This window comes from Rhizophagus irregularis, chromosome 13 (genome assembly GCF_026210795.1).
Source record: "Rhizophagus irregularis chromosome 13, complete sequence".
NCBI lineage: Eukaryota > Fungi > Glomeromycota > Glomeromycetes > Glomerales > Glomeraceae > Rhizophagus > Rhizophagus irregularis.
The window spans coordinates 3,200,910-3,219,032 of NC_089441.1; the positions used below are offsets into that span (position 1 = coordinate 3,200,910).

General features: G+C 28.8%; 3 protein-coding genes across 3 annotated transcripts; 1 reads left to right on the top strand and 2 right to left on the bottom strand.

Annotated features, from left to right (window-relative positions):
* Nucleotides 1-3,692: 3,692 nt before the first annotated feature.
* Nucleotides 3,693-5,120, bottom strand: OCT59_005272 (uncharacterized protein; the record flags this gene model as incomplete). Its single annotated transcript, XM_066138262.1, has 6 exons — nucleotides 3,693-4,013; nucleotides 4,090-4,227; nucleotides 4,320-4,463; nucleotides 4,522-4,693; nucleotides 4,761-4,923; nucleotides 5,006-5,120. 6 exons carry the CDS (start codon nucleotides 5,118-5,120, stop codon nucleotides 3,693-3,695), a joined length of 1,053 nt encoding a protein of 350 aa, XP_065997420.1.
* A 9,680-nt stretch (nucleotides 5,121-14,800) lies between these two features.
* OCT59_005273 (uncharacterized protein) lies at nucleotides 14,801-16,001 on the bottom strand (the record flags this gene model as incomplete). Its single annotated transcript, XM_066138264.1, has 5 exons — nucleotides 14,801-14,897; nucleotides 15,071-15,342; nucleotides 15,401-15,571; nucleotides 15,629-15,757; nucleotides 15,912-16,001. 5 exons carry the CDS (start codon nucleotides 15,999-16,001, stop codon nucleotides 14,801-14,803), a joined length of 759 nt encoding a protein of 252 aa, XP_065997421.1.
* Nucleotides 16,002-16,901: 900 nt separating this feature from the next.
* OCT59_005274 (uncharacterized protein) lies at nucleotides 16,902-17,745 on the top strand (the record flags this gene model as incomplete). The annotated part of the gene is made up of 3 exons (XM_066138265.1): nucleotides 16,902-16,972; nucleotides 17,184-17,340; nucleotides 17,419-17,745. 3 exons carry the CDS (start codon nucleotides 16,902-16,904, stop codon nucleotides 17,743-17,745), a joined length of 555 nt encoding a protein of 184 aa, XP_065997422.1.
* Nucleotides 17,746-18,123: the final 378 nt, after the last annotated feature.

An 18,123-nucleotide genomic window follows, 5' to 3' on the forward strand; every position in this document is an offset into this window, starting at 1 on the left:
GAATATTTGTAATATTAATACTACTAGTCTGGAAACTCTTCCCGCCGATTGTTCAGTTACAAATTTCACACTAGTAGTTTGAAGAAATATTTTTCGTTTATTATTGTTTAAGTCATAGAAAATATTGTTTTTTCGTTATAGAATTTGGGAAAAGTAATATGGAAGGGGTAGAATTTACCCAACCATCAGGAAGTAGCATTTTGGCTGCTTCGATGAGCTCTTCGATAGCTCAGCAACATATACAGATGAATAGTAATATTAACGTAGGGCTTGAGACCTCTATACATGCTCAAACTAACGCAAGTCACCCTAGTCAGAATACAACTTCTAAAGAAGCGAAGAAAGATGACGGTTGGACTATTATTAAGAAGACTCAACGTTTTAGTATCTTCATCCTGCAAGACAGTCTTCCAGGCGATAATATTATTGCTAAGAAAAATTTTGTCTATAGGAAAATTTCGGATGTGCTTGGGCTAATTTCATTGGCACCAACTTTCATTAAAGGTATTAAGGTGATTCGAGCAACATATGAAACAGAAGCACAAGCGGCTGAAGTTTGTGCCAAGAAAATTGCAGATGATAATGATGTAAGATTTGCTAAATTGGAAGTAATCAACAATCAGCAACATGATAATCTTAATGATTATGAAATTAAAATCTGGGATGTTCCACTAGATGTGGACAAGCAGATGTTAGAAGTATATTTGAAAAGTTTCGGACCAATTAAAACCCTCAAGTTTAATGTAAAAAATTTATGCTATGAAGTAGTAGTTAGATTCAACGGTAAACAAGTAGAAGAAAAATTTAAAGACTTATGGTCATTGAGATTTTGCAAGTATGCATTCAGGATTTTTCCATCTAATTTAATCAAGGATGAAAAAAATTTACGTTTTAAATATGGGTTGAAATTAGCTAATTTACCAGTTGGTACATATGCTGCAGATTTGAAAGATATTATTATACAAATGAAGGCGAAATCATGTTTCGTACCTAAGAATAGGTTTTCAAAAAATTATGAGAAAGAAAGGTTTGCATTTGTCTTTTTTGATAATGAGAACGACTTTAATAATGCCCTAGGAAAAAAATTCTCTTTAACAATCGAGGTTTAGTTTTCGTTAATTATGATGCAGTCACGTGCCATGTTTGCGGTTCTCCTTATCATCGAGTCAGAACATGTCCAGAAAATCAAAGGAAAAGAAACTTGTCATCAACACACGAAGTGTATCAACAGATTTATAGTAGATATGGAGTAAAAGCATCCAGACCAAGTATAGGATTCAGACCATTATTCCCTAGAAATTCACAATATCAATCGGATGAGTCAGAAGGTATGCACAATTGGGATGAGCAAGTCGAACAAGAAATGCCATTACAAGGTCCTTCAAGTTATGCTGAGGCTGCAAAGAAAATTAAGACAGTATCCAATGTGAGAGCAAATGTTTTAACATCAAGTCAAGGTCCATCTCAATCTTAAAAAGGAAAAGGAAAACAACAAGAGATACGAGATCCAGTAAGAAAACCTTGGAATCAACAGAATATTAATCCTATACCAGTTAATAATAAGGGTGATAGGCTGGATAGATTGGAATGACAGATGGAAAAATTCATGAATATGATACAAAAATTGAATGAGAGGGTTTCAAATTTAGAAATTAATCATATTAATCAAGCTGAGATGATGAGTAATAGACAAGTAGATCTATTATTTGCTAAAGATGATAATACGTTCATGAATAATAATAATAAGAGGGTAAAAGAATTTCAACAAACACGTGATGTATATATTGAAAAGAATGTTTCGCCAAATGTACAAACTCATACATTATCTCCTATGGAAGAAGATAATGAAGTAAATAAAATAGTTAAGACAGAAAAGTTCATATATGAACCATCAACTGCACTGGGTACATCACCTTCGTCCCCAAAAAATCAAGAAGGAAATACACAACGATTAGATAATTTTGAAGCCAAAATGGATCAGGCGTTTAGTATGTTAACAAATATGACAGGAAAATTTGACCTTTATATAAATAATCAAACACCATCATCAGGAAATTATATAGTGCGAAAAGTTGCGCAAGTTTACACATCATAATATTTCGTAAGCTTCCAGACCCGCCGCAAGTTTACGTAAGCGTAATATTTTGTAACTTTTTAAAATATTTCGAAATATTACGATATGCAAAGCTTCGTAATTTTACGATTTGTAATATTCCGTAATTTTGCGGTTCGCAATATTTCGTAATTTTACATAATATTTCGTAAGTTTTCAGACCCGCCGCAAGTTTGCGTAAGCGTAATATTTTGTAACTTTTTAAAATATTTCGAAATATTACTGTATGCAAGGCTTCGTAATTTTACGATTCGTAATATTCCGTAATTTTACTGCGTAATACTTCGCAACTTTTTAAAATATTTCGAAATTCTATGATGCGTAATGTTCCATAATTTGACGATTCGTAATATTCTGTGATTTTACACAACTTAATATTTCGTAATATTTCAAAATATTTCGATAAATAATACTTCATTTTCTGTACTATAAGTTTATATAATGTATGTTTTATTAGATATAATCATAAAAAATTACAAGTATTTATTAATATATACAGAATACATAAAAGTAAAAAAAAGAAAAAGTAGAGTAACAATATTATTAGACGTAAAAAGAAGAGAAACAGCTATAGTAACGTTAGTATTAGATATAAAGATAAAAGAAATATTGTTATTATTGTTAGTATTAAGGTAAAAAGAGTTAAAGAAACAGTAAAAGGAGTAAAAGAAACATGGATATTATCGTTAGTATTAAAGTACAAGTAAAAAGAAATAAAGGAAACGTAGATAGTATTGTTAGTATTACGACATAAAGTAACAAAGAGGTAAAAAAAAACGCGTTAATATTAAAATAATTAGTATTAATAAATAAATATTTCTATACCTGCAAAGTAATTGAACAAAAGAATAAAGAAATAAAGAGAAAGGAAAAAATAAACATGTTGTTAGTATTGTTAGTATCGTTAGTATTAAAGTACAAGTAAAAAGGAATAAAGGAAACATGGATATTATTGTTAGTATTACGATACAAAATAACAAAGAGGTAAAAAAAAATGAAAATAATTAGTATTAATAAACAAATATTTCTATACCTGCAAAGCAATAAATTATGAAATATATGTAAATATATTGTATATAATTAAAGAAATATAAATAGAAAGAAGAGACAAAAAAATTAAAAATATTGAACAAAAGAATAAAGAAATAAGAAACAAAAATAAATAAGACAAAAACGCGTGCACGATTAAATGATTAAATGATTAAATCACATGCAAGGATCAGCCTAATTTTGATTGGCCAGAAAATACGATATCGTAAAATTACGGAAATCCGCATTTTAAAAAATCACAGAAATTGTATATGCACAATTACTAAATATTATCCCCTCGTGATAAATTAAAAATTATCAACACAAATTCAACACAAATTTAACAAATTTAACGAAATTTGGCCAAAATTAACAAATTTTTACCAGAATTATCAACACAAATTGAACACAAATTGAACACAAATTTCAGCCACGATTTATTTATGTCACACCCGTGTTGTTAAGAATTAATAACCATTTTATTTATTAAAACTATATTAATTATGGTAAAAAAAATGCTATTACGTGTGATATATATAAAAAATAATATTTATTTTTTATGCAACCCATAATTCTCTAATAAACTATTTACATACCGACCTTCCTCCTCCGTGTTATAAGAGTCAATAGAAAGTATATCATCGTCAGCTATGCCATCGTGGCCGCCGCGTGCCGCACCATCGTTGGCCGCACCATCGTTGGCCGCATCATCGTTAGCCGCACCATCGTTAGGCCTACCATCGTTAGTCACACCATTATCAGCCGCACCTGCTCTATCGTCAGCTGCTCTATCACCACCATCGTCTACATCATTACCATCATGAGAATCATCGTCCGAATGTGTAAATTTATCCCTATTTTCCAACTTTTGCTAAAAATCAATAAATAAATAAATAAACTGTAATTCAAATAATTCACATTTTGCAAATTGTAAATTAAAAACTTACTAAGTTGTTGATTATCTTCGACTTCATTATACTTTCGCTCATTTGAATGTTTTGATTATTAGGATTTAAGTACGTTTCACATATGCTAATCGCATACGCTATTTGTGTTTTTGAGGGATTTTTATTTTCTTTTCGCAACTTATCAATTATCAGCGACATATATGTCGTAGGTTGCCCATCTTTAACCTTTTTAAATAGGTTGTTGTAACATCTTTTCACCTCCGCCTTACTCTTCCATTCTCGAATCTTTGATTGACTAAATGCCTGTTGTTAATAGACGGTAATTTACGCCTAGTCGCTTCGAAAACAGAATACATAACGTCTTTAACTCTAGACGTGAACGTCCCTCGTATGCTTCTATGTTGTTGTACTAACTATTAAAAAAAAATGTTAGTATGAAATTTAATAAAATTCATAATTGCTTTAACTTACAGTCGGGGCAATTTTTTTTTCGAAAAAAATAATCCATTGATTTTTTTTGAACTGGCGCATAAATTCCGGATTTTCGTCTTTTAAATATTTTTCGGTAGCGAGTTTGTACTCGTCTTTGCGAAGGATAAACAAAATTTTCAAATAAAATTTTCGACACCTTCTTAACGAGCTCCTAATCAAACGAGGTTAGCATTTCAGGTTTACATTAAATAATATTCATCTTTATTACCTTTACATACTCCGGATCTATTGTATTATTATTATTTTTGTTATTATCGTTGAGCTTTTTTTCTATGCTCGAGAGACGGGTTTCGAGATTTTTTTGTCCGGTGATAAGAACTTCAAGCTTAGAAATTATCTGCGAATTGGTTCTTAATAGTTTTTCTATTGTTTTTTTATTAACTTTAACAATAAAATATAATTTAACTATATATTATATAATTTCTTTTTATAAAGAATATGATACATATTATGTCATATATACCATCAACACTATCATCGGATATTCTCACTCGCTTCTCAGCTTCGCTACCCTCAGTACTACGTTTTGAAAATCTTTCATTATCGTCAATTCTTCGTTTCTCGCGCTTTGTAGCCATTATGATAATAAATTTGAAACGAAAATATGAGAAAAAGGAGGAAATATATGAGAAAAAAGAGGAAATATATGAGAAAAAGGTGAACTAGAAAATTCGAAAAGGATGAGGAAAAAGGGGGAAATACATGAATCAGAAATTCAGAAAAAGGAGGCAAGCTGTCATAAGGTAATTTCCGCCATTCTATAAAAAAGAAAAAAAACTTGTGAAATATTGCGAAAAATGGATGAACTAATGCGAAATATTACGAAAAATGAATGTACTAATGCAAAAATTTTGCATCGTGATATTACGAAAAAATATTGTAACACTTTCATAAGAGAACTTTAAAAAAAAACTCTCGTAAAAGCACATACATAGTACAATCGAAATATTAATCAAATCCAATTTATTTAAAAAAATAAAAAAATAACGTACACATGTCGGGGCTTTTATGCATGGAAAAAAAAGTTGCAGCCAGTGAACTCATTTGGCTGATCAGATTGATAGCGCTTATAACCTGATTATCGCATAAATTTGTGGCTGATCATCCGTCCATTATTGTAAAAGTGATTTGCCGTGTTAAGCCAATAAATTTGCGGCTGATTATCAGATGATTAGCCGGCCATCCGAATTCTTACAGCCCGTTACAGCAAATTCAAAATATGCGAAACACTCAGCACTTTTGCTGTCAGATTCACTTGGCAGGTTGCCGGCAAATTGAAATAGTAAATAAAATAATAAACAATATTTATATGGTACATCATAGACTTGTTACATTTATTTTTAGATTTGCCAATCCCACGAACTCGGCAAGTTCCCGACAGCAAAATTGCTGAGTGTTTCGCATATTTTAAATTTTGCTATAATGCGTAAAATTGCGAATGATTCCGCGATATTAGCCACCAGATTCTTACAGCCAGTTCCATTCATTAATGCGTAAATTTGCGTAGTCGTGTCTATTCAAATAACTCAATCAATTGTAATCCATTCAATTAATTCATTAAATTTTTACAATGAATTTGCAATATAATTTTATTAGCACACATAATCTCATATAAATTAAATAGTGAATTGATACTTTTCATCAAATTTGACGCGTTAATTTAGTAACATGAGTTTCAAATGCCCCCTTTGTATGCGAATATTCAGTCAACGCTTTGCATATACTCAACACGCCCAAAAATGCTTAAAAAATGTAGAAGTAGAAGTAGAAGATGATGATGATAATAATGATAGTGAAAAATATAGCAGTGAAATGGATACAAGAAGTAATCTAAGTAGTGAATATGAAAATGATAAAGTTGAGGTAATTATGTTATTCCAGATTATTCTTTTTAAAGAAAAAGCTCAAATTATACTAACTCATTTTGGTTTATAATTTTAGGTGGATGATGATAATAATGTACAAAATATGTCATTTGACAGTATTGGAAGTGCAATATCAGAGATGAGCCTTGAAGATAGTAACTTTGAAAATATATTAGATTCATCTGAAGAGCCTGAAATTTTTGAAGAACCCAAAAATCTCAATACCAAAACTTGCACAGAATTTCCTAATGATGCTTATAAAGATCTAATGTTATTAGTAACGAAATATAAAATAAACAATAAAGGTGGTAATGAAATAATACGTTTTTTTAATAAACATTCAAATCTTACAGAATCACCATTACCAAAAAATATTGAACAGGGACGAGCATTTATGAATAATATGAAGTTTTCTAATTTAGAATTTAGTAAAGTTCTTATAACAAAACATAAGGATAAAGATTATTTTCTTTATTATCAAAACTTAATACAGTGCATCAAAAATATCTTAACTGTTCCTGACATAACACAAAATTTTGCGCTATCTTACGAAAACTATGAGGTAAATAGTAAATATTAGTTAATTCAATAATTTAAATAATATTTATTTTAATTTATTTATATTATTTTATAGTATAATAGAGAAAGTATTTACAGTGAACAAAACACTGGAAAATGGTGGAAAACTACGCAAGAATCCTTACCTACTGGTTCCAAATTATTATCAATTATTTTATATTCAGATGCAACAACTACAGATACATTAGGAAAAAGTCAATTGCATCCAATATATATTTCATTAGGCAATATTCCAATATGGCGTCGTAATAAACAGGATGCAAAGCAACTTTTGGGATATTTACCAATTTTAGAAGCTGCAAATAAAGATCTGGTTCGTGATACCTTTCATAAATCTTTACGTCATTTACTAGAACCAATTATTTTATTAAAAGATGGTATAGACCTTTTTATAAATAATGAAAATACCTGGTTTTATCCTAGAGTTTCAACTATTATTGCAGATTGGCCAGAAGCCGCAAGTTTTTGTTTAGTTTATAAATCCTCCAATTCAAGCCTTCCATGTCACTCCTGTTTAATTAAAAGGGACAATCTTGCAAATATAAACTTATCGGTTAATGATGTAATACTAAGAACTCATGATGAAATGCGTAAATATTTTGAAAATGATACACAAAAATCTGTTTGCATAGAATCTGTACCTAATTTTTTTTGGGATTTGCCGTAAGTATGCAAAAGTAGAAATAATTATAATAACATATATATATATTAATTATAAATATTTATATTATCAAGGAATATAAATATCTACTTGGCTACTGTTCCTGACAGAATGCATCATTTAGATTTGGGTTTATTTCGTTATCAAATTATCTTCACGTGCGATATCTTAAAATTGCAACATGTTAATGGTAATAAATTAGTTGAAGAAGTAGATTGCCGTCTAGCAGCAATTCCACGTTTTCCCGCCATTAAAATTTTTTCCAATGGACTGCAGTCAATTGCAAGATTAACTGCTAATGAATATCGAAGTTTGATGAAAGTCATGATATTTGTTATTGATAATTTATATGATGAAAATAATAACGAAGTAGATAATTTTGTAAATAATGATGATCTTGTGAAATTGTACGAATATTGGAATGAAATGTATATTTTAAGTAGATATGAAGAATTTAGTGAAAGTGACTTGGAGAAATTTAATGTATGTATTAAAATTTTAGTAAAATCGAAAATTTAAATTAAATAAATTAAATTAACATTTAAATTTTAGGATGCAATACATAGATGGGCGCGGATGTTTGTCAAGGCTTTTAAATTTGTTTCTCCTTCCAATTTGAAGTTGCCTAAATTGCATTCATGGGTTTATCACATTATTGACTCAATACGATCTTATGGCGCAATAAATGGCTATACCACAGAAACTTACGAAAGTCTCCACAAATATTTCGTTAAAATACCCTACCGAATTAGCAATAAAAAAGATGTCGAACCTCAGCTTTTACGAACTGTAAGTATTTGGAAATTTATTTATTGTATATATTTATTATATAACTTAAGATGGAAATTAAATTAATAGATAAAACGTCAAGCAATATCTATTAGAATGTCTCAACATTCAGTGAATCCGGCAAAAAACACCTCGCACTTGTAAATTTTCTGCAAGACTCTTTGATTTCTCTTTCAAGATGCAAATACATTTTTTAATGAAAAAAAGATTCCGTGATAATAAAATGCAGACCGGTTTTGCTAGATTTATAAGTTGTCTGGATTCATATCTAGATTTACTTGATGGGTTCACAATTATTGGTGAAACCCGAATAAACATATACGGATCGGTAACACTGGAAAATGGTGCCATAATCGTGCGCACAAACAGGTATCATAATAAAGTATGGTTTAGCGACATAGCTATTTCAATGGATTCTGAAGAATCAAATGATTATATATCAGACAAAGGACTTTGTTATGGATACAGGTATTTTTCCAATTTATGTAATAATTTATTATAAAGTATTAATAAATATTTATTATTTATAGGCCTTATTGTTAGCAGAAGTATTAACAGACCCACCGCTAAATCTCGCATTAATTCAATGGTACGATTTTAAATCTAAAAGGAACCCATATTTATATGGATGTCCTCACTTAAAATTGATAGAATTATATAACTTTGTAGCTATAGAGTCTATACATGGTGTCGTTCACATAGTACCCCGATTTGATAAACAAAATGAATATTTCGTAAATAAATATATTTTTTAGTCACTTGATATAGGAGTTTTGATTTATTTTAATAAAATTATATCCTTAAAGAATTTATGGTCACGTTTCCCATATCATAAATAAAATGCAGATTTATTTATTTAATTATTAACAACACGGGTGTGACATAAATAAATCGTGACTGAAATTTGTGTTCAATTTGTGTTCAATTTGTGTTGATAATTCTGGTAAAAAATTATTAATTTTGGCCAAATTTCGTTAAATTTGTTAAATTTGTGTTGAGTTTGTGTTGAATTTGTGTTGCGTAATTTTTTATTTATCACAAGGGGATGATATTTAGTAATTGCATGTACGACGTACAAGATTTTTTTTTATGATTTTTTTAAGAAATGTACGCAAAATATTTAATCAGAATATAATTGTTTTATTTTTAAATATGATATATTGATGATTTTTTTTTAAAAAAAAAATTGATTTTTTTAAAATTCAATAGAATGTGCTAATAATAAATTGGTTTATTTTTAAATATAATATATTGATATTTATATTTAAATAACCAAAACATGTACATGATTTTTAATTATTTTTAATTGAAATCATGTACATGATTTTTAATTATTTTTAATTGAAATCAAACTAAGATTTTTTTTAAAAAAAAATTAAAATAAATTAAGTGATTTATATTTATATTTAGAATCATGATATTTATATTTAGATAATCCATATCCGCATGAGATTTAATTAATATGTTTAATGATGAAAAGTCTAATAAATTAAATTTTAATTGAAACGAGAAATAAAATCAAACCAAAGAGGTATTGTTCAAATTTTATTTAAAGTGACATTTTACGACTTTCTTTCAAATTTTTACTCATCCCAAAATCAAATTATAAAAATCAAATCAAATCTAATAATGCCTCGCCAAACACGTCGTCGTTCCTATAACGTCCATTGGAACTGGGCTATGATGGACGAACTTGTCGACATACGCCGCTGACAGAAACCGTGCCTACCATAATATTAATGGTAGAAGCCGCCAAGATTTTTGGGACTCTGTTGCCAATAGGTTCATATGACTAATATCTATAATTTCTTTAAGAAAGAATTTAAATTCAAATTAACCAATCCATTTAATTGAATCAGAATAAATAGAATATTTCGAACGAGGGTTTCCGACGGCAACAGTGCAGCCAAAAGTGGAGGGAACCTCGTCGGGGATTACCATGTAAGTAAATAAATAACATTACATTCATATAAATTAAATGTATTTACCGAATATTCAAACTGATTTTGATATTTAGAACTATGTCCTTTATCGTAATGGTAACCCTGGGCGGCGGCTGTGGACGCGTACCGGCGCAAGATATTATCGCGAATTTAGAACGAGATTTTGGGAGAGGCCGGGTAATTATACTATAATAAAATTTATAATTAATATTTACGTTCATGTTTTAAATTTGATAAATTTGATCAATTTTAGTCACGCGTGACGATCGTAGGGCAAGGAGACAAACTTACACGTATCGTAGAAGATAATTATTTTTATTTTTTTATTATTTATTAAGTGAGTAAAGTGATTTTGGCGATCCGTACCAAATATCGGCTGGAGACTCACGTTTTTTTGGGCTGTGACTGATACTGACGTCCACGCCGTACAGCCTGGGTACTATTTTATAAAATAGTAGCGAACAAGTATCAAATGTGTATTTTTTTTATTAAGTTATAATAAAAATTAGAATTTACTTTAATTTTTAACATAAAAATTGTAAATAATAAAAAATTCGTAAATAAAAATAAATTTGCTTTCCCAAACTTAAAAAAAAAGGTGTTTATATAAAAGAAAAGGTGTTTATATTATTTTTGATTATTCAATAGTATCACATGCCCCTTGTATACGTTCTACTGCATATGCAGTTTACAATCTCGTAAATTTTCGAAATATTTCAACCGTAATATTACACAGGTTTACAGTTTCGTAAATTTTCGAAATATTTCAACCGTAATATTACGCAGGTTTACAGTTTCGTAAATTTGCAGAATATTTTGACCGTAATATTACGCAGGTTTACAGTTTCGTAAATTTTCGAAATATTTTAACCGTAATATTACGCAGGTTTACAGTTTCGTAAATTTTCGAAATATTTCAACCGTAATATTACGCAGGTTTACAGTTTCGTAAATTTTCGAAATATTTTAACCGTAATATTACGCAGGTTTACAGTTTCGTAAATTTTCGAAATATTTCAACTGTAATATTACGCAGGTTTACAGTTTCGTAAATTTTCGAAATATTTCAACCGTAATATTACGCAGGTTTACAGTTTCGTAAATTTTCGAAATATTTCAACCGTAATATTACGCAGGTTTACAGTTTCGTAAATTTGCAGAATATTTTGACCGTAATATTGCGTAAATCTTACGATATTGAAAACTTACGTAATATTTTAACCGTAATATCACATAAATCTTACAAAATTGTAAACTTACGTAATATTTTGAAATTTTTCGAAATATTATGCCATAAACTTTCGTAAACTTACAAAATCGTAAACTTACGCAATTTTTCGCACTATAAAATTTCCTGATGATATATCAATGAAGATAGGGCTAGGGTATTCAATAACGGAACAACCACACGTCAAATGACCAAAAACAGGCAAAAAAAATGGCTAGAATTGCATAAACTATTCACAAATTTATATAAACTATTTACAAATAGTATAGGTTAATTCGCAAATAGCCAAAAACAGCTAAAAATAGCCAAAAATAGCCAAAAATAGCCACTGCTTTTCGCGCCATTTTTTTTGCCGATTTTTAGCATTTCGACCTGTGAACCAACCCCCAATATAATCAAAAATGATAGTACAACCTATAGATATTCGACCATCTATTGATGGTATTATGGACATTAAAAATACATTTAAGATAACAACAATTAATGTGTCAAGATTAAATACAACACTTAAGCAAGAACAAGTTTTAAATTACATGAAAATTAATAAGATTAGTTGTATAATAGTTACAGAAACAAAACTTCAAACTGCTAGTGCGAAAATAATTTATAAAGAATATAAGGATATAACAACTTTGTGGTCATGCGACGATGACAACTATTTTTCAACTGGAGTTGCGATTATAATGAATAATGATTATGCAAAATATGTTATTAAAAAAGATATTATCAAAGGTCGAGCTTTAAAACTTACGTTACTTTTGAAAGGAAAGATTCGTTTCACAATTATTGCAATTTATAACTTTTCAAATAATAGTTATAAAGATGAAATTTTGAAATTTTATATGAAATTAGAAGAAATTTTAACAGCTGAGAAAAAATTAAAAGCTAAAATAGTTTGTATTGGAGATTTTAATGCAAGTTATGATACAGCGATAGCTCAACAAAGAGCAAATCGAAAAATTTTCTGAAAAGATCGTATTTTTCAGATATTAAAAAAGAACGTTATGATTGATATTAATTTAATTTACCATAATAAACCGTTGAATACATGGAATAGATCAGATAAAAAATCTAGAATTGATTACATATGGGTCACAGAAGATTTAGTACCAGATACTATCTACGCGTCTACGAATAAAGTCCACATATTTGAAACCGATCATTCAGCCGTTATGGTATATTTCCAAATAGGTGACCTGTTTCATACAAAACAATTATTTAAAAAGAAAAAACATAATAATAATAATTTAAAAGTGGATTATAAGAAAATAGATAGTCAATTATGGGAAACATATGCAGAAAAAATAGGAAAGTTATTGGATAAAGAAAAAGATACATCAGGAAATTATATAGTGCGAAAAGTTGCGCAAGTTTACACATCATAATATTTCGTAAGCTTCCAGACCCACCGCAAGTTTGCGTAAGCGTAATATTTCGTAACTTTTTAAAATATTTCGAAATATTACGATATGCAAAGCTTCGTAATTTTACGATTTGTAATATTCTGTAATTTTGCGGTTCACAATATTTCGTAATTTTACATAATATTTCGTAAGTTTTCAGACCCGCCGCAAGTTTGCGTAAACGTAATATTTTGTAACTTTTTAAAATATTTCGAAATATTACTGTATGCAAGGCTTCGTAATTTTACGATTCGTAATATTCCGTAATTTTACTGCGTAATACTTCGCAACTTTTTAAAATATTTCGAAATTCTATGATGCGTAATGTTCCATAATTTGACGATTCGTAATATTCTGTGATTTTACACAACTTAATATTTCGTAATATTTCAAAATATTTCGATAAATAATACTTCATTTTCTGTACTATAAGTTTATATAATGTATGTTTTATTAGATATAATCATAAAAAATTACAAGTATTTATTAATATATACAGAATACATAAAAGTAAAAAAGAGAAAGAGTAGAGTAACAATATTATTAGACGTAAAAAGAAGAGAAACAGCTATAGTAACGTTAGTATTAGATATAAAGATAAAAGAAATATTGTTATTATTGTTAGTATTAAGGTAAAAAGAGTTAAAGAAACAGTAAAAGGAGTAAAAGAAACATGGATATTATCGTTAGTATTAAAGTACAAGTAAAAAGAAATAAAGGAAACGTAGATAGTATTGTTAGTATTACGACATAAAGTAACAAAGAGGTAAAAAAAACGCGTTAATATTAAAATAATTAGTATTAATAAATAAATATTTCTATACCTGCAAAGTAATTGAACAAAAGAATAAAGAAATAAAGAGAAAGGAAAAAATAAACATGTTGTTAGTATTGTTAGTATCGTTAGTATTAAAGTACAAGTAAAAAGGAATAAAGGAAACATGGATATTATTGTTAGTATTACGATACAAAATAACAAAGAGGTAAAAAAAAATAAAAATAATTAGTATTAATAAACAAATATTTCTATACCTGCAAAGCAATAAATTATGAAATATATGTAAATATATTGTATATAATTAAAGAAATAATAGAAAGAAGAGACAAAAAAATTAAAAATATTGAACAAAAGAATAAAGAAATAAGAAACAAAAATAAATAAGACAAAAACGCGTGCATGATTAAATGATTAAATGATTAAATCACATGCAAGGATCAGCCTAATTTGATTGGCCAGAAAATACGATATCGTAAAATTACGGAAATCCGCATTTTAAAAAATCACAGAAATTGTATATGCACAATTACTAAATATTATCCCCTCGTGATAAATTAAAAATTATCAACACAAACTCAACACAAATTTAACAAATTTAACGAAATTTGGCCAAAATTAACAAATTTTTACCAGAATTATCAACACAAATTGAACACAAATTGAACACAAATTTCAGCCACGATTTATTTATGTCACACCCGTGTTGTTAAGAATTAATAACCATTTTATTTATTAAAACTATATTAATTATGGTAAAAAAAATGCTATTACGTGTGATATATATAAAAAATAATATTTATTTTTTATGCAACCCATAATTCTCTAATAAACTATTTACATACCGACCTTCCTCCTACGTGTTATAAGAGTCAATAGAAAGTATATGTCGTCAAGTCTATGCCATCGTTGGTGCACCGAATCGTTGGCCGTATCCGTCGTTGGCTGCATCGTCGTTAGCTGCGCCATCGTTAGCCTCCTCGTTAGTCGCATCAGCAAATCGGCTGCACCTGCTCTATCGTCGGCTATCTATACTTCCATCGTCTACATCATTACCATCATGAGAATCGTCGTCCGAATGTGTAAATTTATACTTTATTTTCCAACTTTTGCTAAAAATCAATAAATAAATAAATAAACTGTAATTCAAATAATTCACATTTTGCAAATTGTAAATTAAAAACTTACTAAGTTGTTGATTATCTTCGACTTCATTATACTTTCGCTCATTTGAATGTTTTGATTATTAGGATTTAAGTACGTTTCACATATGCTAATCGCATACGCTATTTGTGTTTTTGAGGGATTTTTATTTTCTTTTCGCAACTTATCAATTATCGGCGACATATATGTCGTAGGTTGCCCATCTTTAACCTTTTTAAATAGGTTGTTGTAACATCTTTTCACCTCCGCCTTACTCTTCCATTCCTGAATCTTTGACGGACTAGCCTGAGTGTTAATAGACGGTAATTTATGCCCAGTCGCTTCGAAAACAGAATACATAACGTCTTTAACTCTAGCGTGAACGTCCCTCGTATATCTATGTTGTTGTACTAACTATTAAAAAAAAATGTTAGTATGAAATTTAATAAAATTCATAATTGCTTTAACTTACAGTCGGGGCAATTTTTTTTTCGAAAAAAATAATCCATTGATTTTTTTTGAACTGGCGCATAAATTCCGGATTTTCGTCTTTTAAATATTTTTCGGTAGCGAGTTTGTACTCGTCTTGCGAAGGATAAACAAAATTTTCAAATAAAATTTTCAACACCTTCTTAACGAGCTCCTAATCAAACGAGATTAGCATTTCAGGTTTACATTAAATAATATTCATCTTTATTACCTTTACATACTCCGGATCTATTGTATTATTATTATTTTTGTTATTATCGTTGAGCTTTTTTTCTATGCTCGAGAGACGGGTTTCGAGATTTTTTTGTCCGGTGATAAGAACTTCAAGCTTAGAAATTATCTGCGAATTGGTTCTTAATAGTTTTTCTATTGTTTTTTTATTAACTTTAACAATAAAATATAATTTAACTATATATTATATAATTTCTTTTATAAAGAATATGATACATATTATGTCATATATACCATCAACACTATCATCGGATATTATTCACTCGCTTTTCAGCTTCGCTACCCTCAGTACTACGTTTTGAAAATCTTTCATTATCGTCAATTCTTCGTTTCTCGCCACGCTTTGTAGCCATTATGATAATAAATTTGAAACGAAAATATGAGAAAAAGGAGGAAATATATGAGAAAAAAGAGGAAATATATGAGAAAAAAGAGGAAATATATGAGAAAAAAGAGGAAATATATGAGAAAAAGGTGAACTAGAAAATTCGAAAAGGATGAGGAAAAAGGGGAAATACGCATGAATCAGAAATTCAGAAAAAGGAGGCAAGCTGTCGTAAGGTAATTTCCGCCAGTTCTATCTTAAAAAAGAAAAAAAACTTGCGAAATATTGCGAAAAATGGATGAACTAATGCGAAATATTACAAAAAATGAATGTACTAATGCAAAAATTTTGCATCGTGATATTACGAAAAAATATTGTAACACTTTCGTAAGAGAACTTTAAAAAAAAACTCTCGTAAAAGCACGTAAGTACAATCGAAATATTAATCAAATCCAATTTATAAAAAAATAACATGTTACGCATGTTAGAAACTTTTATGCGATGGAAAAAAAAGTTGCAGCCAGTGAACTCATTTGGCTGATCGGATTGATAGTGATCTTGAGGCGCTTATAACCTGATTATCGCATAAATTTGTGGCTGATCATCCGTCCATTATTGTAAAAGTGATTTGCCGTGTTAAGCCAATAAATTTGCGGCTGATTATCAGATGATTAGCCGATTGAATAAGCCATCCGAATTCTTACAGCCCGTTACAGCAAATTCAAAATATGCGAAACACTCAGCACTTTTGCTGTCAGATTCACTTGGCAGGTTGCCGGCAAATTGAAATAGTAAATAAAATAATAAACAATATTTATATGGTACATCGTAGACTTGTTACATTTATTTTTAGATTTGCCAACCCACGAACTCGGCAAGTTCGACAGCAAAATTGCTGAGTGTTTCGCATATTTTAAATTTTGCTATAATGCGTAAAATTGCGAATGATTCCGCGATATTAGCCACCAGATTCTTACAGCCAGTTCCATTCATTAATGCGTAAATTTGCGTAGTCGTGTCTATTCAAATAACTCAATCAATTGTAATCCATTCAATTAATTCATTAAATTTTTACAATGAATTTGCAATATAATTTTATTAGCACATAATCTCATATAAATTAAATAGTGAATTGATACTTTTCATCAAATTTGACGCGTTAATTTAGTAACGTGAGTTTCAAATGCCCCCTTTGTATGCGAATATTCAGTCAACGCTTTGCATATACTCAACACGCCCAAAAATGCTTAAAAAATGTAGAAGTAGAAGTAGAAGATGATGATGATAATAATGATAGTGAAAAATATAGCAGTGAAATGGATACAAGAAGTAATCTAAGTAGTGAATATGAAAATGATAAAGTTGAGGTAATTATGTTATTCCAGATTATTCTTTTTAAAGAAAAAGCTCAAATTATACTAACTCATTTTGGTTTATAATTTTAGGTGAATGATGATAATAATGTACAAAATATGTCATTTGACAGTATTGGAAGTGCAATATCAGAGATGAGCCTTGAAGATAGTAACTTTGAAAATATATTAGATTCATCTGAAGAGCCTGAAATTTTTGAAGAACCCAAAAATCTCAATACCAAAACTTGCACAGAATTTCCTAATGATGCTTATAAAGATCTAATGTTATTAGTAACGAAATATAAAATAAACAATAAAGGTGGTAATGAAATAATACGTTTTTTTAATAAACATTCAAATCTTACAGAATCACCATTACCAAAAAATATCGAACAGGGGACGAGCATTTATGAATAATATGAAGTTTTCTAATTTAGAATTTAGTAAAGTTCTTATAACAAAACATAAAGATAAAGATTATTTTCTTTATTATCGAAAACTTAATACAGTGCATCAAAAATATCTTAACTGTTCCTGACATAACACAAAATTTTGCGCTATCTTACGAAAACTATGAGGTAAATAGTAAATATTAGTTAATTCAATAATTTAAATAATATTTATTTTAATTTATTTATATTATTTTATAGTATAATAGAGAAAGTATTTACAGTGAACAAAACACTGGAAAATGGTGGAAAACTACGCAAGAATCCTTACCTACTGGTTCCAAATTATTATCAATTATTTTATATTCAGATGCAACAACTACAGATACATTAGGAAAAAGTCAAT